A 16,985-nucleotide genomic window follows, 5' to 3' on the forward strand; every position below is an offset into this window, starting at 1 on the left:
ATAAAGAGTCTGTCAACTGAGGAAAGTTGTGAGTATTTGGGCATTCTCCAAAGTGACAAGATCAAGCATGCTGAAGTGAAGACCAAAGTTAGTAAGGAATATATCAGATGAGTAAGAAAGACACTGAAGTCCAAACTTAATGGTGGTTAACACTATCAAAGCAATCAACACATGGGCAATTCCTGTAATCCAATATACAGCAGGTATTGTTGATTGGATACAAGCAGAATTGGATGCGCTGGATTGGAAAACCAGGAAAATAATGACCATCCATCATGCCCTGCACCCAAAAAGTGATGTTGATAGGCTGTACCTGCCAAGAAATGAAGGTGGACGTGGAATGTTGCAAGTCAGTCTGTTGAAGAAGAAAAACGAGCATTGGTGGAATACATCAATGAAAGCCAAGGAAAAATTCTACAGGAAGTGAGTAGGACAGGACTTTTGAAAATAAAGGAATCAAAGGATGAATACAAAAAACAGCAGATAAGGAATCGACGAGAAAAATGGCACAACCAACCATTGCATGGTCAGTTCTTTAATAACATACAATCAAAAGTCAACAATAGCACATGATGGCAGTGGTTAAAGAAGGGGACAGTGAAGAAAGAAACAGAAGATCTCATAAGGAAAGGCACAAAGTTGCTGCGATGATCCACTGGAACCTTTGCAAGAATTACAAAATGCCAGCAATCAAGAATTGGTGGAATCATCCGATTGAGAAGGTCACTGAAAAATGAGGAGGCAGTAATCCTTTGGGATTTTAGAATACAAACTGATAGGCATTTAGTGCACAATATGCCAGATCTGACAGTCATCAAGAATAATCGGATTCTGATAATTGATATTGCAATCCCTGGGGATAGACAAGTAGACGAAAAACATTTGGAGAAAATGACAACATACAAGGACCTTCAGATTGAAATTGAGCAGCTCTGGAAAAAGAAAACAATAGGGGTGCCAATAGTTGTTGGTGTCCTTGGTGCAGAAGAACTTGGTGCAAAAGAACTTGAACACCACCTTGACACCTTGGGTATCAATAAAACTACATCACATCAACTACAGAAGGCCACACTACTTGGGACAGCACGAATACTACAATCATAACTTTAATTCTTCTTTAGTTATCCTAGACCCTTCGAAAGGGCCCAATAATTAAAGTACCAAATCTAGTCAATAACATCTGGTAGATTGTGTGTAAATATAATAAAAAAAAATACATAATAATAAATTATAGAGGAAAAATGTGAATTCGGCTATACCCTGAGAGAGCTAAAGCTATTCTTGTAATTACAGTGGCTGGAATAAGTGGCAACAGCTGTAACAGTGGCAATGAGTGCTGGCCATCTCAGTGTACAGTCCACTATTATAATTATTGTATTAAGCAGCTGGGCTGTCGGTTTGAAAAAGTTATGCTGCTCCAGCTGTTCCCTGTTCCCAGCAGCCTTTGGGCAGCATCTGGAAGGAAATGGCATCTGAGCATATGCAGACACTGTCTTGAGTGGCCTGCTTCCTAATTGGGAAGCTCTTTAGATCTTACTGATTTGTGTTTGTAGTATTTGGCAAATGATTCATATGTTCATCTCCTGTTTCCTGCTGGTATGTATTCAAGGTTTCCATAACTTTCCAGACATGCGCATGCGCAAAAACAAACACACCCCATTATATAGGAGTAGAATCTTCAGTCTCCTGTGCTGCCCTTGTGTGATGTTTATATTGTATATGTCCAGCACCTTGGCTTTCTTCTAACCCATATTGCATCCCCTGGAACCAGTATTAGCTATGGTAGAGAAAACATTTGAGCACAGTGCAGACACCTTTCTGTTTGCTCTTCCATGGCTAACATCTTGGGCAGACTTTCTTTGGAAAATTTACATGAGGGGGAAAGGATTAAATCTCTCCTCCCATTTAACTAGCCCTGATCCAAGTACCCCATCCCTGCAACTGCTTTTAGCCTCTCCCCTGCCCCCACATTGAGTGTTACATTGTTGTTGTTTGTTAATGTGTTATTTTTATTATTATTAATAACAATAGAAATAATAATTACATTTTTTGCCACCCCATCCAGAGGCTCTGGGTGGTACACAACATCACATCAAGTTGGGCCCCAGGTCAAGACCCTCTCTTTCGTGGTGGTGTTCTGTATGGTTTTCTCCCTCTGCCCATACGACATATTGGGACTGCAAAACTTAACTAGCAACCATGATCATAGATAGATAGAACATCTTTATCTAATACAAGGTATTAGGGTACTTGGACCACTTTTGTGTTAAAATTCAATATAAATTGAATGCTTGTCTTTCCATTGCAGTTTGTTGAAATCTGTAAGCCAAAGTATGCCATCAAAATCTTGCTGTTCAGCAGCAGTATCTTGAAATAGGAAATTTTTTCTAATGATGAAGAACCTGTAAGTAAAACATCATGATCTTCTGTTGTTTAACCAGGTATCTTGCCAGTGTACCATAATATGTTTGCACTAATGAATCAGACAGACAGATGCTGGTATCCTCCAAACCACACCTTCCAAGTAGAGGGATCAGCAAGCCTCACTATACTTTACAGAATAAGGTAAGCCATGAGAATTTCTTTAACCTGAAGCACTTCAGGCTAATTTAATATTATATGAACACATGAAACAGTCTTGTACATAGTGAGACAATTGGTCCATCTAGCCTATTCTGATTAGATATGCGGGCCTGCTACAGAAATCCTTTAGTTGGAGGATTGACCCTGAGATCTTATACATATATAAACAGGATTGATTTGCAATTTCTTGACTGAATTGCATATTCAGATTTTCAGGTTTTCAGCATGAGATGAATTTGCAGATATTAGGTTTCAAAGATTTGGTCAGTTGGCTGCCTTTGACAAACAGACAGTAATAAAAATAAAAAGAAGGGACGGTGAGGGGGAAAGAGGGAGTGTCCAACACCGCCTAGAGATATATATGTCGGGCAGCATATAAATAAAATTTTAATGAAGCAAAAATGTAATGCTGGATATAATGAGTAGTATCTAACATTAATAAGCCATAGTATCTAACACTAATTGTGTGATTACATAAATTATAAGAACAGCATTAATTTTCTGGAACAGTCAAAGGTTTCAATATCTGGATTCCAGATGCCAATAACAATAACAATTGCTTGGTTTTTTGTGTTTATGTGTGGGCTTATGTCTTGCCAGATTAGGTGATCTTCAGTCCATTTGCTGACTGAAAGTAAGAAATTGGGATTTCCTTCCTTGTAAAACCAGTATTTTAGCAACCAATGTATCTCTTTAATCTAGTCAGCATACTTCTCTAGGATATGTCCCAGCCACCTGGATTTTGCAGAAGGTAAAACAGCTACAGATTAATTAACTAGAAAGGAATTGCCACTGAGTCGTTACACATCATTTGGATCCATGTACCATGATCTAAGTGCATCACCAATGTGCAGAACCTTCCTTTCACATTTTTGTCAGATAAGCATCTGTAGAGACCAAGCTACCTATCTTTCACACATCTTGTTTGTGAAAGATCTTTCATACCTATCTTCTTGCTTGTGTCCACCAATAGCAATGGAAGAAGTGAGCCTGCCTTGTTGCCCAGCCCTGCAGGAGTCAAGATCACATGCAGACACAGCCTTTGTTTAGGAGCAAGCACACCATGCCTCAGTTATCTCTCTATGGAGCTGATCTTGCCTTTACCCCTTTCCAGTTAAGCAATATTGTTTAATTTTTATATCCTATAACTGCAAGTATATCTGAATAGGAACACAAAGTTTAGGAGATACTTGCTGATGCGGTCATCATTGTAGTATAGGCCGCAAGTGCTCAGGATCTGGGTCCTCCACAGAGAAGCATTTTGTATAAAGGGGAGGGGTTTCCAAGATAGTAGATTTCTACTAGTAAATCTAGAAAATCTAGAAAATCTCTACTAGAAAATCTAGAAAAATTAGTGAATCTAGAAAATACAAGTTGAGTCTTTTCCAGAAGATGGTTTTCATAACTGGCAGAATTTTCTGAGTCGTGTGTATTTTGACAATATTTGACTAGTCAACTGACCAAGTTTTTATTTTCTTTGTGTGTTTTTTTACCAGTTAAATACCCTCTCTACTGGAGATAGTCTCCTCATTTCAGGCTGAAAACTAATCTGGCTGTATTAGCCAATGATTGCTTGGCTTTAATGAACACTAGGCTAATATTTTTGATGGCTTGAATTGGTCCTAAAAGTGGCTTGTCAGCTCTTGCATTCCACAATAGTGGGCCTTGTTGATGTAGTTTACTCCCTAAAATTTAAAGAACAAATGGACTCAATGACAAGATTAAATTGTGTGAAAGTACCACGTAATGGTGTAGTGGGGAAGTAACCTGCCTAGGGACCAAAAGGTTGCTGGTTCGAATCCCCGCTGGTATGTTTCCCAGATTATGGGAAACGCCTATATAGGGCAGCAGCGATATTAGAAGATGCTGAAAATCATCATCCCATACTGCGCGGGAGATGACAATGGGAAACCCTTCCTGTATTTTACCAAAGAAAACCACATGGCTCTGTGGTCGCCAGGAGTTGACACTGACTCGACGGCAGAACTTTACCTTTACTCAAAGCCCTCATATTGCATTGAGACAGTCTTAATTTTGCTAAAATGATATACATATTCAGTGTTTCAAGGGTATATGACTTGCTGTAGAAATATTGAAATGTGATATCATATGTTTCTTCACAGGTTTTATTTCCCTCATTGGTATTGCAACAGCAATATGCGAGCATATCGGTATGGTGTTTCACGGGGTGCCGAGTGTCCTGTTCTTGATGATATTGTCATGTTTTATTTATTTGCTCAGGTAAAATGTTGATATATGTTTTTGTCCTCCCCTGTTTTTGCTGTCAGATTTGGAAGCCTTCATTCAGATAGCTTAACAGGAATAACAGACAACTATTCATGCCATAAAATAAAACATAGCAGACTTGTTTTAAGGGAATGCAAGCTGGGGGAAATAATGAGATGTTTGGGAAGCAATGGGAGAAAAACTAACCTATCTGGGTCTGTACCTTTTTGAAAATTCTTCGGTAAGCATTGAGTTGTGCTTTATAAGAGGAGTAAGTTTAGAAAACTGAAATTGTTTCCATAGTTGAGGCCATCCTTAACACTAGGTTGTGTACTGAGCATGCTGCAACAGACAGGACTTGACCTTTTGAACTGTAGGTGTGGCTAGCTTCCTGCTTGGAAGGCAGCAAATCCCCAGTTTTGTCTTGCTGCAGAACACAGGGGTACCGAGGAACTCCTTGCTCCTTGGCTCTTTTTTGGGTGGCTAGCTTTTTCTTTTGGTCCTTTCCCCCACACCCTTAGTAGTGTGCCAGAAGGGGAAGTCGACTGTTTGCATTTTTTTAAATAAATTGAATCTAAACCATTTTTTCCTTTCTCAGTTTGACTCATTGGCATTTGTAAGATTTGTTTGGCGTTTGCTTCCTGTTTTCTGCAGAGGAGAGTTTGCAGCCACTTATTAGCACTATGAACTGCCCCATGCAGGAACTTTACTGGAGGGCTCCCTCTCTCAGGGTCTGTGCCCTGATACTCTGGGGAGGCTCTTCCTCACACGTGTAACTGGGGTTACAATGAGCCCGCTGCCCTTCTCTGTGCTGGGAATGCTCCACTCTTAACCCTCTGGCCATCTCTGCTCTGTGCTTGGAGAAAAAAAAAAGGCATGCTAAAAAGATGCACCATGCAGAAGAGATCATGAAGGATGGTGCTGAGCCTCAGAAAAGGGGTGGTTTATTCCTGTCACGGTTGGAGCTAGGACCCTGGCAGCATCAGCTTTCAGCTGCAATGTTTCGTAGTGACTACTGGAGGGGTGGGATTAGGGTCATGGATAAAAGTGCTGGACACCTCCCCTCTTTGTTCTTTCAATGTTTCTGCAGAGATAACTCCATTTTGTCTCTACAGAGATGGCTGTGTGTTTTGGTCTCTCTCTACAGCCATAAGCTACAGCTGAAATTAAGCTGCTGACATTTTCACATTTGTTTGTAACCTTTTCTTTAAATAAATCCTTGTGTTTTTTCAGTACTAAAGAACTGTCTCAAGACCTCTTGCTTTGCTACTTCCTCACCAAACTGGTTTTGTTTTGCTATTTGGGGACTGAACTGCTGTTCTTCCCCTACAGTTATGAGGGGGCAAAGACACAGAAAATGCAACTGGTCTCCCTCCTCCTCCTCTTCGGAGCACAGCCCACCCAGAGAGCCCAAGCGTTCTCGCAGGGCTGTTTCCCCACTTTCTAAGACCCCTGCCTTCCTATCCCTGCCTCCACTCCAGTCCCTCCTAATGCAATCAGATTATTACAGCTCCAGCCAATTCCTTTCTGGCCAAACAGGTTCCAGCAGTCCTGGCTAATACCGTGCCAGTTGTTCCCCTCCACCATTCTGAGGACTCTCAGTCTGATATACCTGTACCAAACAAGGGGGTGACTTTTAGTAATAGTAATGTGTCCTTCTGATAAAGTGGAGGAAGAACTTTCAGATGATGCTGCTCCTTCCATCTTGCCAGCTTCCATACACTTATTCTTTTCTTCAGATTTTGAGGTCCTTCTGGCCAAAGCCAGACACACAATCAATGATGTGGCACCTGAAGATGGTTCTTTGGAACTGTCTGCCCTGGACCAAAATGTTTTCCCCTCCCCCTCAGGCCAGAGGTCAGTAGTGCCTTTCCCCAAATTGTTTAAAGAAGTTATGTTGGTGGGGTGGTCTGCTCTTTCTTCCACCAAACCTTAAAACAGTTCTGCTAGGAAGCTATATATTCTGCCTCAGGATGTTTCTTCTCTTATAGCAGCCCCTTCTGTATATCCTCTAGTAGCCCACCTGGTGTCTGGGGGCAATGGTGGTTAAGGAGGGGGAGGTACAGTTGAAAAAAATGGAAGAATGTAAATCTGATTTGTTATTTTGTAAGAGTCACACAGCAGCAGCCACTGTCATCAAAGAGGCCACCACAAATTCTATTTTCACCTGGCCCTCGGTTCTTTGGACCAAAGAGTTAGCTCAGTATGTTCCTCCTGAGAATACTAAACTTGGTCAAGGCCTTGACAAGTTGGTTGTCGAGGTCGAGTCCTTATGGCTGATTCTAGCCTGGATTGTATTCAGTATGCTTTGTGATCTGTGGCTGCTGGCATGTCCGCAGATCTCTGTGGTTGAACCATTGGAACGTGGATTGTAAATCTAGAATCAACCCAACTGCTTCCCCCTTTTCTGGTTCTCAGCTTTTTGGAGAATCCCTTAATCCTTTCTTAGTGGAAACTAAAGACAAGAAAAAGGCCTTGCCTATGCCTTGGAGATTTTAGTAGGGCCTTCCACCCTACCTACCATCCTTTTTGCTCCTTTTGGAACTTTCCCAGATATTCCTTCCATCAGCACTGAGATGACCGTTCTGCCACCTATAGACCCACCTGGTGTAATCAGCAGCAACAACAGGGATGTGGAACTTCCAGGGGGTGCAGGAATCACTGGTTCTCCTCAGCGACTTCCCAACCCCAGCATAAGCAATGACTACCCACCAGTAGGGGGCAGGCATTTCCACTTCTCCCCTCAATGGGAAGCCACTATAGAAGACCGTTGGGTTCTTGGTACCATAGCCAACAGTTGTTCTCTGGAATTTTTCTCCTCCTCACAATCACGTTATCCCAACTCACTTACACAGGAATGAATCCTACCAAACATCTTCAGATGGAAGAGGCCATTCGCCTCCTTCTGATCAGAGCAATCAAATCCGTACCGTCAACGGAGCTATGGCTCGGTCTTTACACTCTCTCTTATTTTTAGTCCCCAAAAAGGATGGTTCTTGGAGAGCGGTCCTCAACCTAAGGCACCTCAACCGCTTCATCAAGAAAAGAAAGTTTCAAATTGAGTGTCTCCATATGATAAAGGAGGCAATAGTTCAAGGAGACCTCCTGGCGTTGATAGAACTGTCCAAAGCATACTTACACACTCCCATCCTTCCCCTTCACTTCGTTTTTGTTACAACAGATCCCACTACCAGTATCAGGCCCCTTCAGCCTCTCTTCTGTACCAAGTGTGTTCACAGAAATCATGATCACACCAATAGCGCACCTGAGAACACTGGGAGTCCAAATACACCCGTATTTTGACGATCCTCTGGTTCAAGCTTCTTCCCTCCCACAGGCCCACAAGGCCCTTTAGCTTACTCTGAAGATTCTCAGGGATCACGGGTTCCTGATAAACTATCAGAAAAGTCATATCTTGCCTTCAACAGTTACAACAGCTCAGGGCATGCTTCGATGATACAGCACGCTGGATGGTTTCCCTACCACAAGATCAGAAGGAGAAGATCTCACTGTTAATTCACCCGCTCATCTAGAGCAAGTGTGCAGATCTGATGCTGTTGGCCCAACTACTGGGCTCCATAATTGCTTGTCTGGTGTGCACACCATGGGTTCAATGGCTCTTGCTTCCCTTTCAAGACATGACATCATGACTTGTGTGCACATGGAGATCCCTCTCAACCCAACTATGTGACTGTCCTTCCATTGGTGGCTGTCGCCAGCCCTGGATCTAGGGCTCCCTCTGACCATCATCTCTACCGATATGAGCCTGTTGGATTGGGGAGCACACACCATAATTGGCTTGAGCTTTGTGCAGTTCAACTGGCCCTAATTCATATCCCCAGAATCACCTCCTTCCCAGATTCTTCACCAGGTTCTCTTCCCCCCTCCCCAGGTGGAGGCGACATATCCCCTGACGGCCCTGTGGCCCTTGGACCTTCTGTATGCTTTTTCTCCATTGACTGTCGCCAGGGTACTTCAAAAGCTTCGTAGAGGTCATTCTGATCGCACCCTATTGGCCTCGAAGACATTGGTTTCTGGATCTTCAGAACCTCTCGGTCAATCAGCCATGGCAGCTCCCTCTCTGGCAAGATCTACTATCACAATGGCCGCTCCTCCATTCAGAACTTCAGTAGTTCTGACTCTGCACTTGGAAATGGAAAACTCCATCTTAGCCAGGAAGGGGTACTCAAAGGCTGTGCGGAATACTATTCTTGCATCCAGGTGACCCTCAACTACCCATATTTACCAGGCAACCTGGGCAGCCTTTTCTTACTGGGCTCACAGGAATGCAGTTCATCCACTATCTGCAGACATTTCTGAGGTTCTAGCCTTCTTACAGTTACGTCCCAACATACCTAAACACCAGACATCCGCCCTTTCTTCCATTCTCAGACTTTCGGTTAAGGGTTCCTCCCATTTGCACCCCCATTTATGACAGTTTCTCCAATTTGGTTCCTCTGGTCCATAAATTCCCATCATGGAGCTTGAACAAGGTGCTTAACACACTCACTTAACCTCTCTTCGAGTCCCTGATAGACAGCTTCTTGAAGCTCCTCTCGTATAAAGTCCTCTTTCTCATAGCAATCACATCTGCGCACAGTCTCTGAACTGGGGGCTCTCTCAGTCTGGAAGGAGCTTTGCACCTTCCAGCCAGATGCCGTGGTGCTGAAGACAGATCCTGCCTTTCTGCCAAAAATCAACTCCCACTGTTCTCAGGATATAGATATCTCTCTTCCTTTTGTCCATCTCCGGACCATCCTAAGGAAAAAATCTGGCATGCTTTGGATGTACACCATGCCCTCTGTGTTTATATCCAACAAACTAAGGCCATTAGATACTCTGACGCTCTGTTTTTCATTTCATCAGTCATCTCTGGGGAATAAGGCATCTAAAGCAACCTTGTCCAGATGGATAAAAACCTGCATTAAAATTGCTTATGAGGCCTCTAATCTTTCCGTTCCTAGGGGAATCACCACCTATTCTACCTGCAGTGCAGCTATTTCTGTGGCATTTTCAGCCAACGCCCCACTGTTGGAAATATGCAGGACAGCTGCATGGTCTTCCATTACTCCTTTCATTAAATATTACAAAATCTCCTCTTTCCACTCTGCTCAGGTGACATTAGGTCGCACAGTCCTGCAGCAAGTAGTGTGATACGTCTTCCTAGTCTCCCTCCCGTGTTCTTTTCCAGATTGGGCATGTCCCAGTGTTAAGGATGGTCTCCTGAACTATGGGAAAAGAAATGTTGGTCTTACCATGAAAGGTTCTTTTTCATAGATGAGGAGGCCATCCGACCCACCCTAGGAATCCGCTGGTATTTTCTTGTACCATCTGGGTGGGGATTGCTCGTTTTTGGGAGGTGGTGACTTAACAGAGGTTTCAGCTTGTAATATCTTCTCTCCTGCTGTTTCCTCCTCCTTCCTTGTTTCTAGCATTATGCATTGCGTTTGGGATTTGCTGTTCAGTATATATGTAACATTTGCTGTTGGTTTTTTTGTGTTTTTGTTTGGGGCAACAGTCCGGAACTGGGGATTTGCTGCCTTCCAGGCAGGAAGCTAGCCACGCCTGCAGTTTAAAAGGTCAGGTCCTGTGTGTTGGAGCATGCTCAGTACACAACTCAGTGTTAAGGATGGCCTCAAACTATGAAAAGAACCCTTCATGGTAAGACCAATGTTTCTTTCTCCTAAATAGATCTAGCGGGAGTTTCTCAGTGCTGCTCAGAGGCAGCTCTGCCATGGAGACTAGCAAAGAACTCTTTATAATGTATTAAAAATTTATTTAGTATTAAAAATATCATTATGATCAGTGAAGTATGTGTGGAGGGCTTGCAGGCTACAAGGATCCCTGGTGGGTATGTTGCATTTCTGTGCACAAGTTTATTTTACACTCCTTAATACGATGCTGTCACTGAAGCCCAGGCCACCCTGGATCAGAGACAGGAATTAGGTTTTTGCCTTCAGCATGGCAGCGTCTAAAGTGCAGCACTCCACTTAATCCTATAGAAGTGAATGGCAAATCTTAATTTTATCTGGGAGATGGAGTGTACTTGAAGGTGCTGCTTATGATTCCAGCTGTTGAGAATCAAGTCTGCCTCTTGCTCTTCATAGCCCTGTCCTGAGTCGCACTAGAGTGGGATGGAATGTTAGAAATTGGCTTATATATGTGTGTGTGTGTAACTCAGTTGTACTCTGATATTTGTTAATATGTTTCACTATTTATTAAGGAAGTGCTCAAAACTTACTAGCATGCTTTAAGCTAGCACTCGATGGTGGGAGGTGTGACACACCATGATGTAAAGTACAATAAAACAACCCTTTAGAATAGAAGATTGTGTGAGTCTCCAGTGGCAATGTGGAAAAGTACACTGTGTAAAAAAAATAGCAAAAGGGGTCATCTTCTCTGACTACTGTTCCATCCACCGGGAAAATATTTTTGCTATTCAGTGGATTTCAGTGAGGGATTGCCTCAGTGTCATCCCTCTTCCCAAAGCATGTGCACACCTAATCTTCTTTTCCTTGGCTGTTGTCTTCTTAATCATTCGACTTTTGATAGCAGTGCCAAAGGGTCAGTGCTCTGAAAGACCTGGGCTACTTTTTGGAATCTCAGCAATCCTTTGTACAGCATAAGCTGAGATTGTTTTTCAATAGAACAGTGTTCAAGTCCCAGTTCAAATAAATGAAAAAAGACTAAATATTTACATGTTGCCTAACTTCTCTTCCTTCGTTTTGCATTCAGTGGCGAGAAGATTTTGTCCATGGTTGGATAAAGATGCCTGTTACTCATGAAACACAAGAAGAATGTCTTGGCATGGCTGTTCTTGATATGATGAGAATGGCCAAAGAAAAGGACCAAACTCCATTAGCTATCTACAGTTCTGTCAGGTAGTAATTTTGCAACAAAATGCCAAATTGTAAATGTATATTCTATTGGTATACTAGTTTTTGTATCCCCCAAACTATTGGGATATTAGGTATGTGGGAGAGTGTGTGTGGATGTTGCAACAGTTATGTAGGTTAGTAGCAAACAAGGGATGCATTTGATGTCTGAGTCTCTATGAGAGAGTTAAGTTGGTGGGATACAGGGAGTGGCACATAGGTCTCCTCTAATTCAAGTTAACATAAAATACTAACACCTTTGCCTCTGTTTGTTACACAAGCTTGAAATTTTAAGACTTTTAGATTCATTATGTTTATTTTTACACTTATATCTCACTCTTCCTCTGAGGAGCTCAGTACATGGTACTATGAGGTAGGTTAGGCTAAGAACTGTGGATGAGTGGAATTTGAATTCTGGTCTACATCCAACATACTATCTAAGACAGCACACTGGTTCATGGATAAGAGACACTGATGGATTTGAGGGAGATGCAGTGTACTAAGTTTCAGAGCTGGGTGAGGTGTGGCCCCCATGTGAGGCTCCTGAGATGGTGTATTAGGATTTTAGATTGGTTGTTTTTAGATCTTAGAAAAAAAGTCCCCTTTTACACACTCATCTTATGGGTTTTGTATTCACAGCTACAAAATGTTTTTGCCCAAATGTATCAGAGAAACAATCCAAGACTATCACATTCTGACACGAAAGAGAATAAGATACAGGTTCCGTAAATTTATTCAGCAGTTTGGCCAGTGCAAAGCAACTGCCAGGAATTTGAAACTGAAGTATCTCATCAACTTGGAAACCCTCCAGTCTGCTTTCTACTCAGAAGTGTTTGAAGTAAAGGATCCTGGCAGAGGGCCTTCAGGGGAAGAGAGTTATGCAACCATTATTATAACTGGAAATAGTGGAATTCAGTGCTCCAGAGGGAAATACAAAGATGGTGAAACACTGGCAGATCAGGTAATCTCTAATACCTTCATTTCACACTTATATTATCATAAAGATTCTTAAAATACAGTACTATGAAAAGTAGAATACTTGGTCCTGTCAGAGGAATCTGTATGAGTTCGTTAGAAATCCCTATTGGAACTGGATATTTGCAGGAAAGTATCTTTTTGGAAGATAAAACACCAGAGGAGGGGTGGGAGGCCAGTTCAGTTCTCTGAATCAACTTCCCCAACCCTTTTCACTCTGAGGCATACTTAAATTTTTATTTTTTTTAAAGATGCACATTGCCCACCCTGACACACTAATTGACTAGTACAGATCCCTCTGACAGGACCAAGTATCTGCTGTGTAATCTTTAACTAGTGTTGGCTCCAAAAACTCCAGTTTAAACTTGCTGCTTTGGAGCTGACTCTGACCCATAATGCATCAGAAAGGATGCATTGCTCCCCACTTTTGGAGCTGATTTTTGGAGATGACTCCCCTTATATACCAGGAGAGACATGGTTTCCCCACTTGATATTCAGTGAGTTGGCTTCAGAAGTGAGGAGCTTAAACTTGGAGAGAGTCAGCATGGCACACTGGCTATGTCCTGCAGCACACTTGTGTGCCATGACACACCAGCTGGGAAATGCTTTTCTATAGCAGGGGTCTCAAACCAGGGCCCTCTCAGATATTGGTCTACAACTCCCATCATCCCTGGCTGCTGGCCAGTATGACTGGGGATTGTGGGAATGGTAGTCCAACAATAGCTGGAGAGCTGTCATTTGAGACACGTGCTCTATAGGTCTTTTGGTGTATACCTGGTTTAGTAATGGAACCAGTTACTGTGGGTGGGGTGAGTTCTTGCCCACTGGTGGTTGGACAACCATTGGTTGGGGTTGCTCTAGGTCTGGATTTCCTGCATTGAGCAGGGGCAAGGTCCTCCTCAAATTCTGATTTTCTTTTGTGGAGCTCCAGCTACATGTTGGACCTTAGTACTGAGGTAGCCCTATACACATTATTGCATGTGCAACAGCCATTGATTTTAGCAGAGTTTATTTTGTGCCTAGCAAATGACAGGATTGCATCGGAGGCTTTTAAGATTACTAGCCTGTTATTGCAGTAATATCTGGCTTTGCAACAGATGTGATTGCAAAGTGAAAAAATTCTGTGTTCTGTGTTCTGGACATCTTCTGGATAGAGAACATCCAGGTTCAATACCTTCAGGATAAAGATCATTCACTTAAGGAGCTACGTTTTACATAGGGAGCTGGCTCAGGACCCAAGTGTTGGGAAGAAGTATGAACTATCTTTGGGACGATAGCTGGAACAACTTACCAGTACTTCTGGCACAATTCATCAATATATTTTGTTTGGAAGAACTCCTTACTTGTTGTTAACAGTCAGTGGATTCACATATTTTCATCTACTCTTACCATTATTATGGGGAGTTTAATTTGACTCTCTCAGAGTTTGTTGCCTCTCTATATTTATGTATCATTATTCTTGCATGTTTAATATACAGTAGATTTGTTACACGGTCATTCTTTCTTTTTGTTTATGGTTTTGCCTTTTTGATGCGTGTTTCCTCATTTTTTTTCACATTGAGTCAACACTTCCAACGAGCTGTCCACCACAACCCTAAGATCCCTCTCCTGGTCAGTCACCAACAGCTCAGATCCCATCAGCATAAACTTGAAGTTGGGTTTTTTGGTCCCAATGTGCATCACTTTACACTTTTAAAAAATTATTATTTAATTTTTATTTTTTATTTACATTTTATATCCTGCTCTTCCTCCAAGGAGCCCAGAGCGGTGTACTACATTCTTAAGTTTCTCCTCACAACAGCCCTGTGAAGTAGGTTAGGCTGAGAGAGAAGTGACTGGCCCAGAGTCACTCAGCAAATATCATGGCTGAATGGGGATTTGAACTCGGGTCTCCCTGGTCCTACTCCAGCACTACACCACGCTGGTTTTCCAACATTGAACTTTCCAACTTGCCAACATTGAACTGCATTAGCCATTTTGTTGCCCACTCATCCAGTTTGGAGAGATCCTTTTGGAGCTCCTCACAATCTGTTTTGGATTTTACTACCCAAAATAGTTTGGTATCATCTGCAAATTTGGCCACCTCACTGCTTACCCATACTTCTAGATCATTTATGAATAAATTAAAAAGCATGGGTCCCAGTACAGATCCCTGGGGGACCACACTTCCTACTTCTCTCCATTGTGAAAACTCTCCATTTATCCCTACCCTCTGTTTCCTGTCCTTCAACCAGTTAACAATCCACACATGTACTTGTCCCCTTTCCCCATGATTGCTAAGTTTTCTCAGGAGTTTTTGATGAGGAACTTTGTTGAAAGCTTTTTGGAAGTCCAGGTGTACTATGTCAACTGGATCACCTTTATCCACACACTTGTTGACACTCTCAAAGAACTCCAAAAGGTTCGTGAGGCAAGATTTACCTTTGCAGAAGCCCATGCTGGTTCTCTCCCAGCAGGGCCTGTTCCTCTATGTGCTTATCCTTGAAGATGCTTTCCATCAATTTGCCTGGAACAGACATTAAGCTAACCATCCTATAATTTCCCGGATCGCCTTTGGATCTCTTTTTGAAAATCGGTGTTACATTTGCTACTTTCCAGTCCTCCGGTACAGAGTCTGATTGCAGGGATAAGATATTTTAGCAAGGGAGGTTGGCAATTTCACGTTTGAGTTCTTTGAGGACTCTTGAATGGATGCCATCCAGAGCTGGCGATTTGCTAGTTTCCCATTTTTCCAGACAGTTAAGAACTCCATCTCTTGTCACTTCTATCTGACTCAGTTCTTTAGCTTCCATCCTCAAAAAGCCTGTTTCAGGAACAGGTATATGCTCAGTATCCCCTTTCGTGAAGACAGATGCAAAAAACTCATTTAGCTTCTCTGAAACCTCCATGTCCTCAATAATTCCTTTCACTCCCTCATTGTCTAATGGTCCAGCTGCCTCCCTGGCAGGTTTCCTGCTTCTGATGTATTTAAAGAAGTTTTAGTTACCCCCCCTTGATGCTTTTAGCTAAATGTTCCTCAAACTCTTTTTGCCTCCCTTATTGTCACATTGCATTTCTTTTGCCAGAGTTTGTGTTTGGACAGGCCTTCCAATTTCAGAAGGAAGTCTTCTTCCCTTTTATGGCTTCCTTGATGTAACCTGTTAGCCATGCTGGCATCCTCCTGGACTTAGTAATACCTTTCCTCCTTTTGGGTATACAATCTAACTGTGGTTCTAGTATTGTGGTTTTGAGAAAATTCCATGCATTCTGGAGCGAAGTGGCACTCCTGATTTTCCCTTTCAGCTTTCTTTTCACCGTACTCCTCATTTTAGAGAAGTTTCCTCTTCTGAAATTCAAAGTATCTATGGTAGACTTCCTTGGTGATTTTATCTACGCATGTATGCTGAATTTGATCATGCTATGGTTACTGTTCCCTAAAGGATCGATGACACTGACATCACACACCAGGTCCTGGGTGCCACTCAGAATTAAGTCCAAGGTCGCCTTCTCTCTGGTTGGTTCCAAGACCAACTGTTCTAAGGCATAGTCATTCAGCTTATCTAGAAATTTGACTACTTTGTCATTACCTGCCTGTGAATTTACCCAATCTGTGTGTAGGTAATTGAAGCCACCCATTATTACTGCCCTTCCTCTCGTTACACCTCCCTGATTTCCTCCTACAATTCTCAGTCACTGTCAGCGTTTTGCTCCATTGGGCGATAGGACATCACCAGTAGCGTATTTCCTTTCAGGCCTTGTATTGTCACCCACAGAGGTTTCTGTGGAGGATTCCAGACCACCTTGGTTTTCTACCTTGTTAGATTTTATCCCTTCTTTAACATACAGTGCTACTCCACCTCCAAGGCGCCCCTCCCTGTCCTTTCTATAGAGTTTATATCCAGGGATAATAGTGTTCCTCAGGTTCTCACTGTTCCACCATGTTTCTGTTATGCCCACTATATCAGACTGATGTCCTCCTTGCCTGAGACCTTCATTCTTCCTGACAGCAGAGGAGCTATCAGCCCTGGAGTGGGATGCTTCTACCACGTCCTTGAAGGTCTCGTCCGCATGCCTGTCTCTCTCTCTGAGCTTCTCTGGATTTGCCACCTTGGTCTCGAGGGAACGAACTTGTTCCCTGAGAGCCAGGAGCTCCTTGCACCGAGCACACACCCATGAATTCTGCCCATGGAGGAAATAGTCATACATGTGACACACTGTGCAATACACTGTGCCCCCTCCTCTGCTGACTTTCTATCTTCATAACTAGTTTTGTTGTCAGTTCACAGTATTTAGAAATAATTTATTAGGATAGATCTCAGCAATATTTGTCATCTATTTAACTGTCCA

At 42.6% G+C, this 16,985-nt stretch overlaps 1 protein-coding gene across 4 annotated transcripts in view; it reads left to right on the forward strand.

Annotated features, from left to right (window-relative positions):
* JAK2 (Janus kinase 2) overlaps window positions 1-16,985 on the forward strand; it is a 140,735-nt gene that overhangs the window by 72,715 nt on the left and 51,035 nt on the right. For 3 of the 4 annotated variants that reach the window (XM_053293956.1, XM_053293959.1, XM_053293957.1), the window contains 4 exons: window positions 2,442-2,565; window positions 4,707-4,824; window positions 11,545-11,690; window positions 12,324-12,645. In XM_053293956.1, the coding sequence (XP_053149931.1) occupies window positions 2,442-2,565; window positions 4,707-4,824; window positions 11,545-11,690; window positions 12,324-12,645 (710 nt within the window). Of the gene's footprint in view, window positions 1-2,441; window positions 2,566-3,556; window positions 3,697-4,706; window positions 4,825-11,544; window positions 11,691-12,323; window positions 12,646-16,985 lie in introns of those variants that run through there. The other variant, XM_053293960.1, reaches the window with a different exon arrangement.

Source organism: Hemicordylus capensis, chromosome 2, assembly GCF_027244095.1.
Source record: "Hemicordylus capensis ecotype Gifberg chromosome 2, rHemCap1.1.pri, whole genome shotgun sequence".
Classification (NCBI taxonomy): Eukaryota; Metazoa; Chordata; class Lepidosauria; order Squamata; family Cordylidae; genus Hemicordylus; species Hemicordylus capensis.